This window comes from Prionailurus bengalensis, chromosome D1 (genome assembly GCF_016509475.1).
Source record: "Prionailurus bengalensis isolate Pbe53 chromosome D1, Fcat_Pben_1.1_paternal_pri, whole genome shotgun sequence".
NCBI classification, from domain to species: Eukaryota; Metazoa; Chordata; class Mammalia; order Carnivora; family Felidae; genus Prionailurus; species Prionailurus bengalensis.
This window is the reverse complement of record NC_057346.1, coordinates 47,012,299-47,032,011: the sequence shown is the minus strand read 5'-3', so window position 1 is coordinate 47,032,011 and position 19,713 is coordinate 47,012,299. Positions and strand designations below refer to the sequence as shown.

Below are 19,713 nucleotides of genomic sequence, written 5' to 3'. Positions count from 1 at the left end.
AAAATTTTCCAAGTTCAAAAAGACTTGGAGTTTTCATGGAAATTGCATTAAATTTATTAATTTTTTTCAAGTTATCTTATGTTTTTTTTTTGTCACTGGACTAGGTTATTTCTTCTTTTATATTTTCTAAATTGCTATGTGGGAAAGCTTTTGATCTTTTTTGTTAAATTTTTTACTGACTATCCCACTAGACTTTCTTAATAGTTTTTATTTTCAGCTTATTCATTCAAATTTTTCTAGTAGACAATTATTTCATCTTATGGTATATAATGATATTTGCCTTCTCTTTTGCAATACTTTTTTTCATTATCTTGACTAATAATAAAATAGTGCTTCCACTTTGATGTTAAATAATACTGTTGATAAGCCAACTTCCTTGTCTTATTTCTGACTTTCACAGGAATGTCTCTGGTGTCTCACTGTTGATTTCAGATGGGTATTTTGATTAGGCTAAGCTAAAGTTCAGGAAACAGAAAGCAATCTGGCTATTTTAAGCAGAAAAGTTTGTAATACAGAGAATGTGTGCTTATAAAGTCATTGGAAGGACTGGAGGAATGGGCACTAGGCTGGGTGATCAAGAATGCCTCTCAGTACAATGTGGCCCAACAGGCCCAATAGAGATCTCTGCCCTAATTGGGAAAGTGTTAAAATAAAAAACTGGAATTTGGCTCCAAGAGTACTACCACTGCCCAAACTCTCAACCCCATGTATAATCTATGGGCCCAGCAAGTTCTTCAAACTCTAAAAACAACAATAAATAATAAATATTTGCTTATTGTTATAGCTTAAACCCACAATAAACATTTATTATCTCTTAAAGTTTCTGTTGGTCGGAAAATTTCAAGTGCTTTGGTCATGTAGTCTGGCTCTGGAATTCTCATCGAATTCAATCAGATTTTGGCTGAGAATGCAGTCATCTGCAGGCTTGACTGGAGCTAGAGATCCACCTCCCAGATGGCTGGGGGAAGCCTCTGTTCCCCTTCCATGTGGGCCTCTCCACAGGCTGTGTGAATGTCTATCCTACATGGTAGCTGGCTTCCCCCAGAGTGAATGATCCAAGACACCAAGGAAGCAGCAGCAATGTCTTTTATGACCTAGCCTCAGAAGTTACAATCACTTCTGTAGTATTCTACTGGTCACACCGTCAGACCTTATTCACTGTGAAAGGGGACTACACAAGAAAGTGAATACTAGGAGACAAGAATCATTAGTGCTATCTTGGGGGCTGGCTACCATATCCCATAAAACTAGTGAATGCATATAGGAATGCTGTTGCAGAAAAAGCCCGTGTTTCTGAGAATATGCTTGGCAGCAACAACAGCCAAAGAAGGGAAAGGGCCCCTGCCTTATTTGTATCTTCCAAAAAATACTGCAGAGAAGTCTGGCAAATATAGTTTGCTTTGTATTTTTGTTTGTTTGTTTCAGTTTCTCCACTTTTTGTAATTCAGGAAAAAGCACACTAAAAGAGGGACTGAAGTAGATGACAATTAACAGTCTCTTAAGTCCTCTACAAAGACCGTGGCTTTGTGGTGCTTCAGCACCAATACATAACGTTTATTGGATTTTCTATAGAGGAGGATTGGAGCAGAGGTGGCAGGGAATGCAGGTGAGTCAGGGTTGGGGTATTGCTGAGCGGATACAGCAGAAGGATAACAGTGCTACAGAGGCCAGAATGCTCATTTTAATCTAGTTTGCCTATTTACCAGCTAAGTACAATCTGTAAAGAGTAGTAAGACCATGAAAGGATCTTAAGGCTGAGTGTAAACTGAAGACTCCGGACTGGCAGTGTTTAGGCACTGTAGGATTTGTTTACAAGCACTGTGTATTTGCAGGGATTACGTGCAATTCCTAGTGTGCTCGCTGTATTTCCGTTCCTTTGTCCTCCTCCCAAGAAAGCATTTCTGACTGCAAGTGAATATTATAGATTTGTCTGCTTTCTTGTGGTGCCATTTTACTTTTCCCATTAGACCCATACATCCTGCAAGTGGGAAATTGGTTTTCAGGGCTTAGTTCATTTAAGGTTCAACATTTATGGCCAGAATACTTCCTAGAAGACGCTACTCTTCATAATGCATCATATGGGAAGCACATAATGTTTAGCTTTCCTGTTTTTAGTGATGCTAAGATGGATGGATGTTTTCAAATGGTGACACTCTCATTCCTGTTCCATTGTAAAATTCTCCATTAACCTTTCTCCTAATAGTTTCATCTAGTGATGATCAGTGTTTGAAAAAATTATTTCACTAGGAGTTATAAAATAATGATTTTTAAAATTCTCTTATTCCTTTAGTTCTCAATTAATTTAATTCTCAATTATGTTAGTTTGTCACATATGGGCCATTTTTTTTACCCTGAAATACGGAAAATTGTAAAAGCAGGATAAACGACCAATTAATTCCTTTTAATAGCCACTTTTCAGTTAGTGACCACCGAGTTTTGTTGTTGTTTTCATTATTGTTATTGTTTGTCTTTTTTGGGGTATCATAATGAACTCATAGATTTTAAAATGTTCAGTGTGTTTCACTCAATTGCAGTTATTTTTGTTCTCAAATTACTCATCTTTAGCCACTGGGAACCTCTCCAGCCTGGCTCTCCTGTCTTTTTAAAGAGAGCTGTGTTAGTCTTCGACACTTTATTTGCTTTCTGACACAACTAACTGCCTCAAGTTCATTGTATACATTTCCAACTCTAGTTCTGGAATTAGCCATTTCTCCAACAATTCCTTCTGCATTTTAGTGGAAAATAGTTTTTGGAGGCCACAGATTGGGCCTGAGGGATATTCATTACTACCAGATTGTCATTGAATTTAGGCTTCTCAGTTGACAGAGCTAGGGCATATGTTGTCTTTTTTTTTTTTTTTTTTTTTTTTTTTTTTTTTTTTTTTTGAGAGAGAGAGAGAGAGAACGCAAGCAGGGGAGGGGTAGAGAGAGAGGGAGACACAAAATCCAAAGCAGGCTCCAGGCTCTGATCTGTCAGCACAGAACCAGATGCGGGGCTCGAACCCACAAACCACAGGATCATTACCTAAGCCAAATTCAGACGCTTAACTGACTGAGCCATCCAGGCACCCGAAGAACATGTGTATGTTTTTTAAAGAAAAACTGTCGTAGATTTAGACTGATATTTTCAATTTGAATTTAACATTAACTGCTTTACTTTACTTTTTAATATCTTAGTTTATACATTGAAAGTCTTGTCCCTAACTTTGTCCCCACACTAACATAATTATCTTTCCTTTAGTGTCTCTCTCATTCTCTGTCTCATACACAAAACATATGCACATATGTCATATATATGTGATATAGTTAAAAATAGTTTTAAAATATAATAGTTTTAGAGTAACACCAATATTACAACCAGCCATAAAACTAATAAATTAAATGTACTAAGATTTTGGTGTGGTTCAATTTCTCCTTGGAATACTGTCTATTAAGGATTTTCATTTAAGAAGCAGTTTTCTAGATTTGGATAATTCTTTTCTCTATATGATTACACCAATGTGAAGTTCATGCCATCTTCTCTTCATATCTCTCACACACTGGAAGTTTTAGCTCTCTGGTTTCCTCTGCATCCAGCTAAGACCTAATCTGAGATCCCCCAGTAAGTGACTGCACTTGAATCCAGGCAGTCTGATGCCAGTGCACTCGTACTGTACTAATACCTTGGTACTTCACTCACTGCACTAATACCTTGGTATTTTGCTGATCATAGATCTAGGTTTCCAAAGGACCTAGTAGAAGGATTTGAGTGGGGATGGTTGTGGGGGGAGGACTGAGCCAGATTATCAAGGCTCAGACCTCTGACAGTGACGGAGGTAAACACGGATGTGAGTAATGGGGTTAATCTGGCCACAGGGTCTCTTACTAGAACCTACTATGACTGCTTATTCTGCAGCCCTGGATGGTGTAGCTACTGGGAAAAGCAGTTTCTTACCAGGAATATGAGGTATTATGAAGGCTGCCAAGCTACTGGACTCTCATGTTTTCCTCTTCTCTTCTCTTGGGCAATTCTTACACATTCAACAGGCTTTAGTTTAAATGCCACTTCTAGGAAAACCTGTCCCTAACCCCCTCGGTATTATGTTGCAAAGCTCTGCTGTCCATTCCAATGTCATCCTATCCTAGAGCATTTTTCTCACCCACTAGGAGGCAAATTCTGTGAGGATAAGGTCCCTGTCTTGCTCACATTGTGTCTCTGTACTTAGCACAGTACCTGGCCAACAAAAGGCTCTTAAATATTTGTTAAATTAATCTCGTGCATTAGATGAATAACTTACTCAACTGGAAAGGTCAGAACGGCTTGGCCTGCTCTACCTCTACCATCTTTTGTTTGTCTGTTAGGGCAAAACCAACACCAACATCCAAAGCCTAAAAAATTTAATATGAGAAAATAGGCTTTCTAAAATGTAAAATTCATATCTCAGGGCTCCTGAATGGCTCAGTCGGCTAAGCATCCAACTCTTGATTTGGGCTTAGGTCATGATCTCGCGGTTTGTGGGATCGAGCTAGCAGATGAGAGCCTGCTTGGGATTCTCTTTCTCCCTCGCTCTCTGCCCCTCCCCCACTTGCTCTCAGGCTTGCTCTCTCAAAAAAAATTCACGTCTCACACAGACATATGAAAATCCATGAGAAAAGTTAATACATTCAAATCTCTAAATTCAGGAGAGAAATATTAAGCTTTAGGAGGCATTCAGAATAGAAAAAGAAATTGTCATTAGCCGTATGTTGTTGAACATTTGTGAAAGCAGCAGCTTTCAGCCGAATGGCCTGACCTAGATCTGTCAGGCCATATTTGGCTCTATATAAAATATGTCTTGTCTACTTAATTCTTGGAGAAAGAAAAATCTGCAGGCTTTTGAGTCACCTACACAGAAATAGAGCTTACTAAGAAGTTAAACAGTTATGTGCAAGATGCTTTGTTTTAATTTTACTGCCTTTTTGAATAGGTAATACACTCAGATGGTTTAAAATTCCAATGATATAAAATAGTGTACGTGGAGTTTCCTTCTCAGTCCTATCCCCAACGATTCTGGTCCCCACAACCCTCCATACCACTAATAACCATTTTTTATTAGTATTTCTGATTTCCAATATTTATTTAAGCAGATGGGAGTAAATACGTTTGCATTTTTACTCCCCTCTTCACCTCCCTGTTTCTACAGAAGAGAGTATACTACAGATAGTATTCTGCACCCTGTTTGTTTTTTCCCTACATGTAACCTGATATTTTCATATCAGTACATAAAGAGCTTAATTTTTCTGCCCCCCCCTTTTTTTTACACTTGCAATGTATTCCAAAAAATGAAGGGCCCACAGTCTAACCAGTGCCTTATTTATGGTATGTAGGCTGTTTCCAATCTTTTGCTCTTACAAACACTGCTATAATGAACAATCGCAAACATGAAAGGGAAGATTATTTTAGACTAGTACAAATAAGAGTGGATTAGAGCATTAAATAGGCACAGTCTGGCAAATAGCTAAGACTAATCCCTTTGTAGAACTGAGGAGTGTGATTGAGGTAGGGGGCTGCTGTGGTCAGTTGAGTAAGTAACGAATGACCAGGGAGATCTGTCCAAGGGAAAATTTGGACAGAAAAAATTTGAAAGTTTTTTCAAGTGAGATAAACAGAAGGTTTGGAGAGAACAACATCAGGTAGGGAGATTCATCTGTACAGCCCTAGGCCTTTAAATTTAATTAGATATTTTTAGCCTTTGGAAAATAACATCCAGCTTGTCCTCAGGAAGATGGACAAATGATTAGAAAAGCCTATTCTTGGCCATTTCCCCTAAATTCCAACTTTTTTTTAGGAGGCCAAGATAAAAAGAGACTCCCTGCAGATAAGGCTCTGTCAATCTAAGTAGATGTGGTACAGCAGGCATTGTTGATGGCCTATCCAACACCCATTGCCCTCCATCCATAGGTATCTGGGTCAACAAGGGCTGGATAGAACAGCAAGCACCTGGGCAGGTACTCCTTCAAACACCGTTCTTTAAATAACTGTTTAATATAGTGGAGCTGGGAAGAAACAGATTTTAAAAATATATATTTTTTAACATTTATTATTATTGAGAGACAGAGGGAGACAGAGCATGAGCAAGGGAGGGGCAAAGGCAGGGGGAGACACGGAATCCAAAGCAGGCTCCAGGCTCCAAGCTGTCAGCGGAGAGTCTGACACAGGGCTTGAACTCATGGGCTGTGAGATCATGACCTGAGCTGAAGTCGGACGCTTGACTAAGCCACCCTGGTGCCCCAGGAAGAAACAGAGTTTCTATTAATACTTTACTGGAAACAAATTAACCTGAATTAATGTTCACTAATTGAAGTAGAGTCTGTATTTGTGAAAATATCAGCCCAGTCAGTTCACCTTTTCTGTAATCTGTCTCCTTTTCTAGCTCTCTTTTATGTTTGTTTGGTTTGGTTTTTAACTAGACAAGTTCTTAAAGGCACACTGAGGGGCTTTCAATATAGGTAACACAAAAGATCACACTATCGATGGGGCATCACTCATACATTATTTGGTTTTAGAATTTCTATTCTGCTTTCATTTTAGGGTTACTGCTTGTGGATGTTGCAGAAAAGTTTACTAGAGATGTAGGTCTGCTTTGGAACGGAGTTGAGCTATTTTGTTTTTTAAAATTTCCCCTCATGGGCATAGTTTGGAGGTGGCCACTTCACTTTTTTAATTTGTTCCAGAGATAAGCATAATTTTCTAGATCAGCATACCACAATGACTAAACTGGTTGCTCATCCCCGGATCTGGCTGTGGGTCACAGATTACACACAAGATAAGCACTGAGAGAGTGGAATGCAAAGTGGTGTGGAGCACAGAGGGGAAAAAACAATGCTTTTCTGTGGCTGGTTAGAAGGTAGTTTGTATAGTGGGAGAAAACATGGGGTTTTGAGCGAGAAAACAAGCCCAGCTACATAATTTGAAGAGCCCAGCACAAAAGGAGAATGTGGAGCCCCTTGTCACACAGTGATCAAGCATCTCAAGGCAGGAACAGCAGAGCGTTAAACCAAGTGTGGAAGTCCATACAAGTGACACGCCATGAAGCTGGCCCTGCCAGATGGGGCTTATGTTCAAACCTCTCTCCTGCTCCAGCGCCGCCCCCCCCCTCCCCCGCAGCAAAACTCTTTGGGTTCAGGAAAGTCACCCTCCCTGAGTCTCACTTTTTTCATCTGTAAAATAGTGAATGAGTTGGTATGTGGCTGAAATGAAAACCACTTGATACATGATAAGTTCACATTCCTCTTTCCTATTCTGTATTGTGGGCTCCATATTGATGTGAAATGTTGGGGTTCAGGAGTGAATGGTCAAGAAAGAATTCTTGAGACATCTTCGGTGCAAAACAGGTGGTTTAGTAAAGCACAGGGACAGGACTTGTGGTCAGAAAGAGCTACACTGGGATTGTGAGGAGTGACTGACTATATACTCTTAAGTAGGGAGAGGGTTAGGATAGTGTAAGTCTCTAAGGAATTTGCAAGCCAAGGTTTCCAGGACCTTGAGGGGGCTAGCCGCTGTTAGGATAAGGTCATTTACTACTGTCTAGTAAAATCTTAATCATGAGACCCTTCAGATGTGTATCAATGAGCCATATGTTTGGAGGAGGATTGCTAACATATATCTTTGGGGAAAGGGTTGGTGGTGGTGGTGTAGCGATAAAGGAAGTTTCCAAAGGGATTTTTATACAGAAAATATGCAGGATCCTGGAGGTCAGGCTATAATGTCAAACTAAGGTTGCCTTTTGCCCTTAGCCAAGTATTAAGATTGAGGCAGTTCAGTTCCTCCAGGAAGCTCACTCTGCCTATCCCAAGTACTTGTCAATAGGCTGTAAGTTGTAAGGAATTTTAATTTTTTCCACATTTCTTTTACCTTTGGTTTCCACATCAGGCTCTTCCATCAGTTTTCCAAGGCATCCATCTTTGACTTTCTCTTCTCATTACCCACTATCCTTTTAATATCTTTCAAAAGGGTTTTAGAGTCAACGTCACCGGTCAATATCTAATAATTGATGACTCACAAAGTGTCGATTTCATATCATACAACCTAATACAAATGCCTTAGCATGACTTTGAAAAGTAATGTCCTCAGACCCTGGCACCTGAGGCCCTTCTTTTGTGCCCATGTTTTAGGGGACACATGCCCCTGTCCCCCTACCTTACCCACTCCTGCACTCTTCCAGACACACCCTTCCCTACCACAAAAGGAGTCCCCTCTGCTAAGTCCTCCAACAGACCACACTTCAGTATGGGGGCACCAGGATTCCCTCGTTTTCAAGACCCACCTTGCCTCTGCACAGAAGCTGCCTTCTCCACAAGCATTGGGCATAAAACTTTGGGTGAGCTACACCACCACCCCAGAGCCTGCTGAGCCAAGTGGACCAACCTTGGACTCACTGAAAGACATTGGGGGTGTTGGTGGGAGAAAGGAAGGGGTGCTGGTGCACATGTGCACCAGGCCCCTTGCAAACCACAACCCCCCAAACCTGGCTGGGAAGAGGAAGGCTCTTCTGTGGCTATGTTTCTAGGCTTGCCCCCTCCTCCCTTTTCTCCCCCCCCCTCCAATATAAGGGGTCTGCCTGGCTTTCTAGGCTCCCAGTATTCTGTCCACAACCTACTCTTCCAGTTTTATCCATAGACATGCTTCTCTGAACCTCTTCCCAACTATTTATGATGTCCCCAAATATCCTGCACATTTTTTAAAAACCTCTGTGGTTTTCTACATGCTGTCTCGAATCTTTTTCTCCATAGATGAAATTCTACTACTTATTTAAGAACCAGCTTACATGTCAATTCTTGTGGTTATCCCTGCCAATTAATCCTCTCTACCTTCCTGACCTTTAACCCCAGGCAGAGTTAGCTACTCTGTGTGTATGTGTGTGTGTGTGTGTGTGTGTGTGTGTTTTACCCACTGTGATCTCATAACACCCCCTGTGAAAACACATCACACTATATATAACTACTTTGTTTTGTGTATATAATTGCTTTATGTGCCTAGACTAGACTGTGTGAGAGCTCTGCCAGGCAGAAAAGATATTTCTTCATGCTTATTCTAAGTGCCTAACCTCTGAATTTGGCACTCAGTGGACAGTCAAGAAATTGTTCAATGGGGTTCAATGGGGTATGTCATCAAAATCCCAGCTTCCACAGGGACCAAGTCGCCTTGAGAAAATTACTGAATCCCAGTGTTTTCTTTTTTGAAATAGAAATAAACATAATTACCTTCTCAAAAGGCCCTATGGATTAAATAAAGCCAGCCATCCAAAGTGCTTCAGCACAATGACAAATAGTATGAGCTGAACAGGGACAACCATGATTAAACTAGCTCCTATATTCTGATCCTTGGTAATATGTAAGAAGTAAATAGTCCTTTCAGGCCATCAATGTGGTTTCTTGCAATTTGTATTTAATATCACAATCTTAGTAGGACTATGAGAAAATAGGTTTAAAAAACTGCCTGAGGTAAAGTAACACTGGAAAATTGCTTATTAAAAAGATTCCAAGGGGCGTCTGGATGGCTCAGTTAGTTAAGCATCTAATTCTCAGGTCATGCCTCAGGTCATAATCCCATGGTTTGTGAGATCTGAGCCCCGCATCAGGCTCTGAACTGACAGTGTGGAGCCTGCTTGTGATTCTCTCTCTCCCTCTCTCTCTGTCCCTTTCCCGCTCGCATGCTCTCTCTCAAAAAATAATTTTTTTAAGATAGCAAGTAATACTTTTTAATAAATCCAAATTATTAGGTAACTCTTGGGACTCTTGGCCCCTGTGAGGTAAGAAAAATACTATATTACTATGGGAAACAGAACACCATAATGACCATAGGCCCATATTCATTCAGGGTCCAAGATCTCTGAGAAAACTGGAGATCATAAGGTTAAAAATAACCTGAAAGGACTTGAATGAATTGCCCTTGGAAAATGTGGTCTGTTCTTTAGTACGCAGATGGGGATGTTTTGCTTAAAGAAAGCCAGATGTATATAGCACAGTGCATTCACTCCCTTCTTTGTCTTTGCTTCTATGGTAAAGATTTTTATCGGAACATACGTATCTGCAAGTCTGCTCTCATTCGCAAGTACGCAAATACGTATGATAGCTGAATCAGATGTACATTGTTGACATGCTTTGCTAAGCTTCTGTTGTTAATCATTGCTGATCTGTTTTTCCTGAAAACGTATATAAGAAGATCTACAATAAACCTCAGTGCCTTGGGCTGTTGGCTTGGGGTTTCCTGTGCCTTGCTATACTGTCCTCTCTTTTTCTCAGTTCCTCCGCCCCCTCCCAGGTCCACGGCCCTTTGAGGTCGACATATTACAATCTATTTTGAGGGGTATTCATAATAATGTTTCTATATCAACTAAAAACAGGGATATAAGTAAGCACTAAGTATATTTTTATAACTACCTCTTTAAGAATTTTCTATAAATATATATAATAACTTTTATGTTTGTATGCATCTACATATTTAGGTATTCCTAAAACATGCTGCTAAGTATACATATATATATTTTGTTTAGATGTTTGGTTGTTTGTTTTTGAGAGAGAGCGCGAGAGAGAGCTGGGGAGGGGGAGAGGGAGAGGGAGAGGGAGAGGGAGAGGGAGAGGGAGAGGGAGAGGGAGAAGCCTAAACAGGCTTCACATCTAGCATGGAGCCCAAAGCAGGGCTTGATCCCAAGACCAGGAGACCATGACCTGAGCTGAAATCACCAGTAAGACACTCAACCGAGCTACCCAAGTGCCCCTAGATGTTTTTTTTTTTTTAAAGGAAAAAGTTAATTGCAAGGAAATATGCTAATAGAAACAAAACAATCACTTTGCATTGCTTTATGTATCGTACCCAGTCTGCTCTGAATGTTACCTAAATTGGGGCCTTTTGTCCATTAGCACATTATGTAATATTAAATGAAACTACTGATATTTGCAACCTTGTACCTCTATATCCTGTTTTCATTAAGGGAAAAACCCAAGAAAATGGAATGTGATCTCAGCTTGCAGGAAAAATACAAACTGGTTGATTTCACTTATTTGAATCTTATTGCTCATACAGAATGACTGTAATAAAGTTTGTCTGCTTTGGTAAAGAACTTACTGATTTCAATCTTTGTTTTCCAAACTAGTGCAAGTAAAATAAAATCAAAAGGATACTGCTGTAAAGCAGATGAAGCAAGCAACTGTTTGGCCAGTTGCAAAATATGAGTTTTTTCTGTGAGCTCTCTATGCTATTATCATGCTATTAACTGTTACAGTTTATAATTTAAACTATGGGAGACTACAAGCCTACCTATCTCCAAGGGGGAACTATACTAAATTACTTTCACCATAGTACATCTCATTGCATTTCAGATTCCCTTAAGCCCATAGTAGCTGCTAATTTAAAATCTTAGGATATACGAAGATATCTGAGGTTGAGAATGAATAGGTTATGAGGAAGGTAGAGATAATGATAGCAAACTTTGGAGGATTTCAAAGGCACAGAAAGAAGTCAGGTAAATCTTGTGTATTCTAGGTGGTAGGACTGAAAATCAGTGTTAGCGTTACAATAGTAATAACCACAAGATCATAGTAAAGCAGCTTTTCTTCTTCCTATTGTGCTTAAAAGTATAATACACATAATGCTAAGGCACAAATATTTCAACTAGAGGAAAGAGGAAACAGAAGCTTCCTATGGGAAGAGATGGCGGAGTTTGGCGTTGAGTTCTCTCTCCTTGCTTAAAAGGCCCAGGCTGTGCTTTTTGAAGGCTTCAGACTGCAGCCTGAGTTCATCATAGGCCTTCTGGATCCCATCGATCCTGCGCTGAAGTTCTCGTACTCTCAAGTTACTGTCCACGGCCACAGCCTCCTGTTCAAACCTCTGTAGCGCATGCCTCCTGGCCACATCTGCTGTCTCCAGCTTCTCCTCAAGCTGGCGGATTTCCGCTTGCTTGCTCTGAAGCGCCCTGCCCCTTTCCATGGACAGCTGCAGCAGCTCATCTTTCTCGCGAGTGACCGTCTGCAGTCTGGCCTGCAGCTCCTGCTTCAGGCTGCCGTGAGCCTGCTCCGCCGCGGCCATCTGCTCCGTGATCTGCTGGTGCTGCTGCTGGAGGCTCTGCAGCTGGCTGTGCAGCTGCTCTGTCTCCTTGGCGTGGGCACAGGCCTGCCGGCTCTGCAGTTCCAGCAGCTCTTTCTCTCTGGCTTGTGCCTGGCAGGCATCCCGAGTACACCTCTGTTTCAGGGTCTCCAGCTCCTTGGAGAGGGCCTCGCTCCGGGCGGTGAGCTGGCGCACTTTGGCCTCCTGGTCCTTCAGAGCCTGGCTGAAGAGGCTGTCATTCTCCAGCCTCAGTTTCTCATTCTCCTCCCTGAGCTTGACGTTCTGACTCTTGTGTTCGTCCTTGAAGCGGATCATCAACTCGTGGTTGGCTGCCAGGGTCATAAAGCGTTCCTCCAGCTTCTGGGCATGCTCGCTCATGGCCTTCAGCTTCTCAGCCTCCAGCATCCTCTTCTCCTCCAGCTCTGTGTTGAGCAGCTCCAGGATCTGGCAGCGCTCCAGGGCCTCATCTGACCTCCGCTTCAGGATGCAGATGAGCTGGGACTGCTCTTGGATGCGGGAGCACAGCATGGCCTTCTCACTCTTCTCCTCCTCGGACAGTCCCCGGAGATTTGCCAAGGCCTCCCTCAGACCGCCCAGTTCCTTAAACTCCATCTCTTCTTCCTGCTTTTCTGGTTTTTTGTCTTTCTTATCGAAGGGTTCTTCAGTATGTGGAGTGTCCATCCTGACAGCCTTTTCTTCCTGAGGCATAGGTGCTGCTCTCCTCCACTATCGGCTGACTACACAGCCGTTCGCCCTCAGATTCAAAAGCCTCGGAGTGTTGCTAGGGACTCCCAGCGCTCTCCAGCAGTTGCTTTTTCCAGTAAGCAGCCCCGTGATTGGTGGACAGGTCTTCAGAATGCCGTGAAGGAACAGGGAGATCTGAGGGACTGGAGAACCAATCTGTGCTTGCCTTTCTAACAAATCACAGCTCTCTGCTCCCAGCCCAGCATCTGGCCTATACTGTACGGAGAAGAGATGCCAGGCCCACTGGGTTTTCAGCCAGCATCAGGGTGCAAAACAAACAAACGCGACTCCACCTAATTTCTGGGAGGAGTAAATAAATCAAGCTGCCTGTGACATATTTTTCCTCCATCTCCCCCCCTTCACTTGTCATGAGAGTAAATTACTCTCTGTGGAAACACGTTTGCTCCTTAGAAATGTGTCATCTATAAATACAAAGTAGCAGTGGTGCTCTGGGAGCCAGGATCCTGAGTGGCTGTGAGTTGAACCTATAATGTTTAACACAGCTCAGTACAAGAGCAAACCCCAGTGAAATTTCTTTAGTTTCCCTTCCTATTGTCCCCGGCTGGGGATACATCTTATTAGATATTCAGCTTTCCCTGTTTCTACTCAAAGGCAAAATAAGGTTATAGAAAGAAGCTTAATGAACAATATAGATGCGCTGAACATTAAAACTGAAAGATCCAGATGAGGCTTGCTATCATATACCAAAGTCAATTCCAGATTAAACAGTTAAATATAACAAGTAAAGTGTTCAAAATGGAAACAAAGGAAACACAGGTAAGAATAAAACCTTAAAATAAGAATAAAACCTGCAGAAAGGACTGTCTCAGTTTATTCATTATGTAAAAGAGGAGTAAGGAAAAGCTTAATGTGACTTTGCCGAACATCTCAAGTCACTTATAACTTTTTAAATTGTGAGCTCTGCGGTCTCTCCAGCCCCTTGTTCCTTAGGACCTGCTTGACATTTTACTTCCTAGTCCATCCCAACTACTGATGTTCCCCTAACCAACCAGCTCTCTGGCCTTGTTTGTGCGTGTTCTCTCTGCCTGGAATGCCTTTTCCCACCTTGTCCTTTGTTACTCTACTCACTTATTGAGCATCAATACTCAGTTGAGAATCATCTCCTCTGTGAAGCCTTTCCTGGCCCCCACATGTAGAATTGACTGCTCACCTCTTTTGGTGCATCCACTGGAGACTGTTCACAATTTTTTTTAAATTTTTTTTTCAACGCTTTTATTTATTTTTGGGACAGAGAGAGACAGAGCATGAACGGGGGAGGGGCAGAGAGACAGGGAGACACAGAATCGGAAACAGGCTCCAGGCTCTGAGCCATCAGCCCAGAGCCTGACGCGGGGCTCGAACTCACGGACCGCGAGATCGTGACCTGGCTGAAGTCGGATGCTTAACCGACTTCGCCACCCAGGCGCCCCGACTGTTCACAATTCTAATGGAAACTGTGAAAGCCTTATTGCACTCATGGCTCACCTGCCTGCCTCCCCCTATTAAGCCTGAGATCATTAAGGGCAGGGGCTGTGACTGTTCCATCATTGATACTTGACAAGTGCCTGGCACCTTGGGGAGGCTTAGATAAATGTGTGGTGAATAGATGTTGAAGGCAAATTTCAAAAACCAGGAAAAATATCCACCATAAAGATGACAGATGATAAATTTATATTTTTATAGAGCCTGAACAAATAAATAAAGCATTAACATCTAAAAAGAGAAACAAATTCACAGATGAAGGGGGGAAAATGGGCAAGGATTGAACCCCCTCAGTGATCCAATAAGTTAAAGTTAGATACCATTTCATCCATCAATTTAGTCACAATTTTCCCCCTATTTTAAGACTACCCAGGACTGGTGAGGGTATAGTGAAATAGGTACTCCCACACTATTGGTGAAAATCAGTTGACGGCACATATTGAGGACTAAAAACATTTTTATGCTTTTTAAACTAATGCTTGCCCTTTTGGGGGAGCGTTTTGCTTAGGAAATAATCCAAAAGATAAAGTTTTTCACTGCAGTGTGGTTTATAACAACTAAAAGTTGGAAACCTCAATGTCCAAAAAAGAGAAAATGTTAAGAAATTATATTTTCTTAGGATATTATGCAGCTATTAAACATTATCATGCTTGTAAGTAATTTAATGGCATGGAAAATTACATGCTAGAAATATAAGTGAAAAAAGAAAGATAAAAATCTTAAAATTCAGAATGATCCTAGTAACTATTGCTATGACCACTGTTTCTGGTGTTCGGACTTCATCTCTCAAGTCATGATGATCAGGAAAAAGCCTGAGTGTCATTGTAGATGTTTGATGGATTTTCAAATGCTTCAGATTTCACCAGAGGGAAAACAGATGAGAAATAATCTGATCTTTGGTCTCAGAGATCAGGGTCTCATGTCTGTAAAGGGAAAGCAATGTTGGAAGACTAGGAAATTTCCTGAACTGAAATTTTAATAACTACTTAAATTGTAGGATATTGAGGTTTTATGAAAGTGGATTCCAAAGACTTCACAAATGTGAATTAGGGGCGCCTGGGTGACTCAGTCAGTTGAGTGTCTGACTTTGGCTCAGCTCATGATCTCACGACTCATGAGTTTGAGCCCTACATCAGGCTCACTGCTGTAAGTGCGGAGCCTGCTTCAGATCTTCTGTCCCTCTCTCTGGGCCCCTCCCACACTTGGTGCTCACGTGTGCTCTGTCTCTCTCAAAAATAAATATTAAAAAAAGTGAACTAAACTTATTTGTATTTCCCCCTCATTTCTCTTCTTTTCCTTAAATCTCAAGCTCATACACTGAAATGGAACTTACAAAGTTGAGACAAGTGACTAGAAAATTAGAACAGTCGTCTTCATATAAAAAAAAGGGTCATAGATATATTGAATGTATTTGCTGATTACCACATATGGTTGTCTGATGTAGTAAAGTGAATTCACAGAATATATTTCCTAAGAAAAGAAAACACGACAGAAAAATACTCAGTGTTAACAGCAGTTGTTTCTTGAAGGATAAGCTTATGGATGCTTCCCCTACCCCCCTCCACCTTTCTATGCCCCTTGCACATGGTGAATGCTTGGTGACATTTGTTGATTAAGTAGATTTTCCACATTAAAAATTGGTTACATTTCTATGTTAAAATTATTTTTAAAAAACTAAGTCCATAGATAACTTGTCAAGTCTGAGAATCTCACAAGACCCTAATCAATATTCATTTACCTATTTACTCAACAAACAGCTACTAGGTATAGTGTGGCGCTAGAGGCTGAGTATACATTAATAAATTAGATACCATCTCTTTTCTGAGAGAACTTCCATTTAGTAATAATGACTCTGGGCTCCTCTCTGCCATGGTTGTTTTCCTTGCTCTACCATTTCCCCCCCCCCACCTACCTTTGATCCTGAAATTATCCAAAATATTTCCTCCCCAGAAGTTCAAAGCCTAAAACTGGGCTGATGCTCTCCCTAGTGGTGACCAATGAGTCCCCTCCACTTGCCTGTAAGTCTTTTAATGTCTCTTTTTTTGAATCTACTATCTCCAGAGTTCTTCTATATAACCTGCACAGTACTAGGCACTTGTACATCTTCTCCCATTTAATTCTAACAATATTCTTGAAAGGTAGGCATTAGTATATACATTTTATAGTTTGCAGGGAACAAAGAAATGAAGGCACAGAGAGGTTGAACAAGTTACCCCATGTCACCCCGAGTGGTAGAGCCAGAATTCAAACCCAGATCATTTGGATACCAAAGGTGCTTCTACTGACCACTCTGGTGTTTTGCAGGTCAGGGATCTGAGAATAGGAGGAGGCAGCAGTCCCAGTCCTAGATAGGTAGACACTAGAACCAATCACAGTGTTTCAGAGCTGGCCGGCTGCTGGGAGGTGGCTGAGCAGGTGAAAGAAGGGCTGAGAAAGAGCTTGCCCCATGAAGTGGCAGGAGCTGGAACAGGATCTGTACTTTCGACCTGGGAGCTGCGCCTCCGCTCAGCTAGTGCCTCTCCTTGTGGTCAGAGCAGGATCAGGAAATAGAGCTAGACTACACATCTCCCTAAAAGACCTTGAGAGACCACGGGAAGGGGGTTCTAAGTTAGCCGCTCTTACTGGGCAGAAGTTTCTCACGTGTTTCAAGTGGATAGAGGTTCTAACATCTGTTCAGAGGAGACAAGCACACTAGTCATTTTCAGTGATGTTTCCTAGACACCTGTGGTAAGGTTTCACACTCCTGACCATCCAGACCCCGTCTAACCTACAGTGCTTGTTTTGAGAAAGGCAAGCAAGTTGGGTCCTAAGGAGGAGTCATGCTTTATATCCTAAAATGACCCAAAAAATGTCTCTGTGGAAAACTTTTCAAAAATAAATATTAACATATCTTCAATGCTTTTCAACTACTTCTTTAAAAGAAAAACTTCCACTTTCAACAATGTGGTCAAAGCATCTCACTCGGAGGAAATGATGTCCAGAGTTACAGTAAAGACTCGAGAAATATTAGCTTACCAATTCTTTAGCCTTGCTGCGAATTTAAGATTTTAGGACTTCTAACATGAAGTATCTCATTTAAAATAAGAAGTCTATTTAACTTGACAACACAATTAAATCATATCATAATTTCTTCTAAGGGTTTTTACAAAATACTGTATGAAAATTATACATAGGAAGCAAAGTTTAACAATTTACATTCTAATTAAAACTTTGTTGCAAAACATGCCTGTGACCACTCTCATGCTAATTTCATATAGTAGAGTTACAGGAAAACCAGAATCTTATATATGCAAGGTTTTTGGTTTTTTCACATAGTCTATGACAAAATACAGGGTTGAGAGCTTGGGAGAAAATTAAGCCAAAAACTGAATTCCACCTATGAGCCAGGAGGTGGCACCAAAGCACATCTGAGACTTTGACATTGGGGGCCGGGTGGAAAGCAGTTTCAAAGGCAGAAAGAAATACATGCAATAAACTCAGTCTCAAGTCCCTAACACGGAATTCCATATCATAATAGAGATTATAGAGTATATCGTTTTCTTATGGTCAAATTCTTTATCATCACTGATATTTCCCCCCCTCCCTACTTCTTATAGGAGTGTTTTTCTGTCCCTCTTTTACAAAAACTATACATTTTCAGTTCCTGCAAGGGTTTTCAACCACCGAGAAGCAGGCCTTCCGAACTGTTGCACAAAATTGTGGTGTGAAACACAACAGCACACTAGAAAATGTTGCTCGTTAACATCACCCCATATTTAATATTTTTTGAAAGCGTTTTCCCTGAAGCCTCAGTACCATTTGATTTTGCTAGCTTTCTCAAATATCTTCTTTAATGTTGAGGGCACAAATAAGTTAGACTGTTTATTATTATTTAAATCTCTTGGGCCTTGTAACCAAAGAAGCACATGCAGGTTGACTTGAACATGCTGTGTGGCATCCGTTAGTGGAAATGGGTAGCAGGTGAGAACTCTGTCCACACAGTCAGATTTTCAAGATCAGATTCCACCTGTTTAGTGGTTTTTAGTGGAGGAGCCAGTCGATGCTGAGTTCATTTTGAAATCTTGGCAATTAATAGCATTCTGAGAGGCAGGGTTGCTTCAATCCAAGTATTGGGGGAATTCACCATCTTTTCCCAGAGAGCAACTTCCTCTGAAGTAGAGTCCATCCAATCCACTTCAGTGCCATAGCTTTTACCTGGGGGGGGGGGTGGGGGGGGTGGGCAGAGAAAGGAAGCTTTGCATTTAGAAAGGAATTGTTCTTTGGAGGCGGCGAGGAAGGTCATTCCCTCATTATAATCACCAGTGGAAGACAGCTAGGAAGCGTTTTAATATCACCAGGAGGGCAAATCTGGGGCTCAATAGAAGAAAGAGCTGTTTAGTCACCTGAGCTAGCTGACAATCTGTCAGGGACATAGTGGGGTAGTAGGGAAGAGGCCTGGCACTGGGATGGAGGTGACACTAGATAATCTCTAAGGAAGTGTGGTTTGGGGTTTTGTGTCTAAGAGACTCGACTTTGAATCTTGGCTCTGATGCTTATTAGCTCTGTTACTTCATTCCTTAGAACATCAGTTCCTCTGGAGATAACATAGTAACGACTCATAGAATTTCTGTGAGGATTAAATGAAATAATATAATCAAAGCACTCAGTACAGTGACTACTGCTCCACAAATGTTAATTGCTATCATTATTTAAAGCATCCTTTTAGTCGTAAAAGGATATAAATGTTTTTCAGGGAAGAGTAGTGAGTGATGAAGGATTTTCTGTATCCCCCCACATACTCTAACTTAAGCTCTGTGTGGACAGACACTACATCCTGTTAATCTTCATATCTAGAGCCCTTGGCATACAGCCTGACATTCCTTCATTCATTCATTTCATTACAGTTAACAGAAATAGAATATCTGTTTTCATAAGGAAGAAGCAAAGCAACAAGCAGACAAACCTCTACTGTCTCCAGAAGCACTTGGCTCATAGAGAATTAAAAACGTAACAGACATTACCTGTTCCAAAGCCAATCCGAAGACCTCCCAAAAACTGGTTGGTTAATTTGTAATGGTCCCAGACAGTAAGCTCTACACAGGCTTCTGTCAGGTCTTCAGGCCTGAAGCCATCATACACCATGGTGTGGTTGAAGACAGGGTTGGTGGTTTTCCCTACAGCTCTTGTCTTTTGGCGACTTTTCCTACTTGTATCTGGAAGGATGATACTACAAAAGAAATCATTGTGAAAGCATTTTACTAAGATGGTGAACATTTACACCTTAAGTGTACTTCAACACAGCTAGTGAAGACTGGCAGAAGGATATAGAAGAAAAAAAGAGTGTAGAGAGGCAGTGGTGGTGGCGATGGTGATGGTGCTGGTGGGGATGATGGTGGTGGTCATGGTGGAGGTGGTGATGGTGGTGGTGGTGGTCATGGTGGTGGT

At 41.3% G+C, this 19,713-nt stretch overlaps 2 protein-coding genes across 10 annotated transcripts in view; both read right to left on the bottom strand.

The window, feature by feature from the left end:
* Nucleotides 1–11,478: 11,478 nt before the first annotated feature.
* CCDC89 (coiled-coil domain containing 89) lies at nt 11,479–14,012 on the bottom strand. Its single transcript, XM_043580049.1, has one exon. The coding sequence runs from the start codon at nt 12,769–12,771 to the stop codon at nt 11,659–11,661; it is 1,113 nt and encodes a 370-aa protein (XP_043435984.1). The 5' UTR covers nt 12,772–14,012; the 3' UTR covers nt 11,479–11,658.
* Nucleotides 14,013–14,461: 449 nt separating this feature from the next.
* The window catches only part of SYTL2 (synaptotagmin like 2), a 118,173-nt gene continuing 112,921 nt past the window's right edge, over nt 14,462–19,713 (bottom strand). For 8 of the 9 annotated variants that reach the window (XM_043580040.1, XM_043580045.1, XM_043580042.1 and 5 more), the window contains 2 exons: nt 19,290–19,495; nt 15,662–18,483 (listed from right to left, as the gene is read on the bottom strand). In XM_043580040.1, the coding sequence (XP_043435975.1) occupies nt 18,338–18,483; nt 19,290–19,495 (352 nt within the window). In that variant the 3' untranslated portion in view covers nt 15,662–18,337. Of the gene's footprint in view, nt 18,484–19,289; nt 19,496–19,713 lie in introns of all 9 variants that reach the window. The other variant, XM_043580046.1, reaches the window with a different exon arrangement.

Bases quoted from the DNA above. Each gene is read 5' to 3' on its own strand.
- CCDC89 (XM_043580049.1), bottom strand. From the start codon at position 12,771: ATGCCTCAGGAAGAAAAGGCTGTCAGGATGGACACTCCACATACTGAA.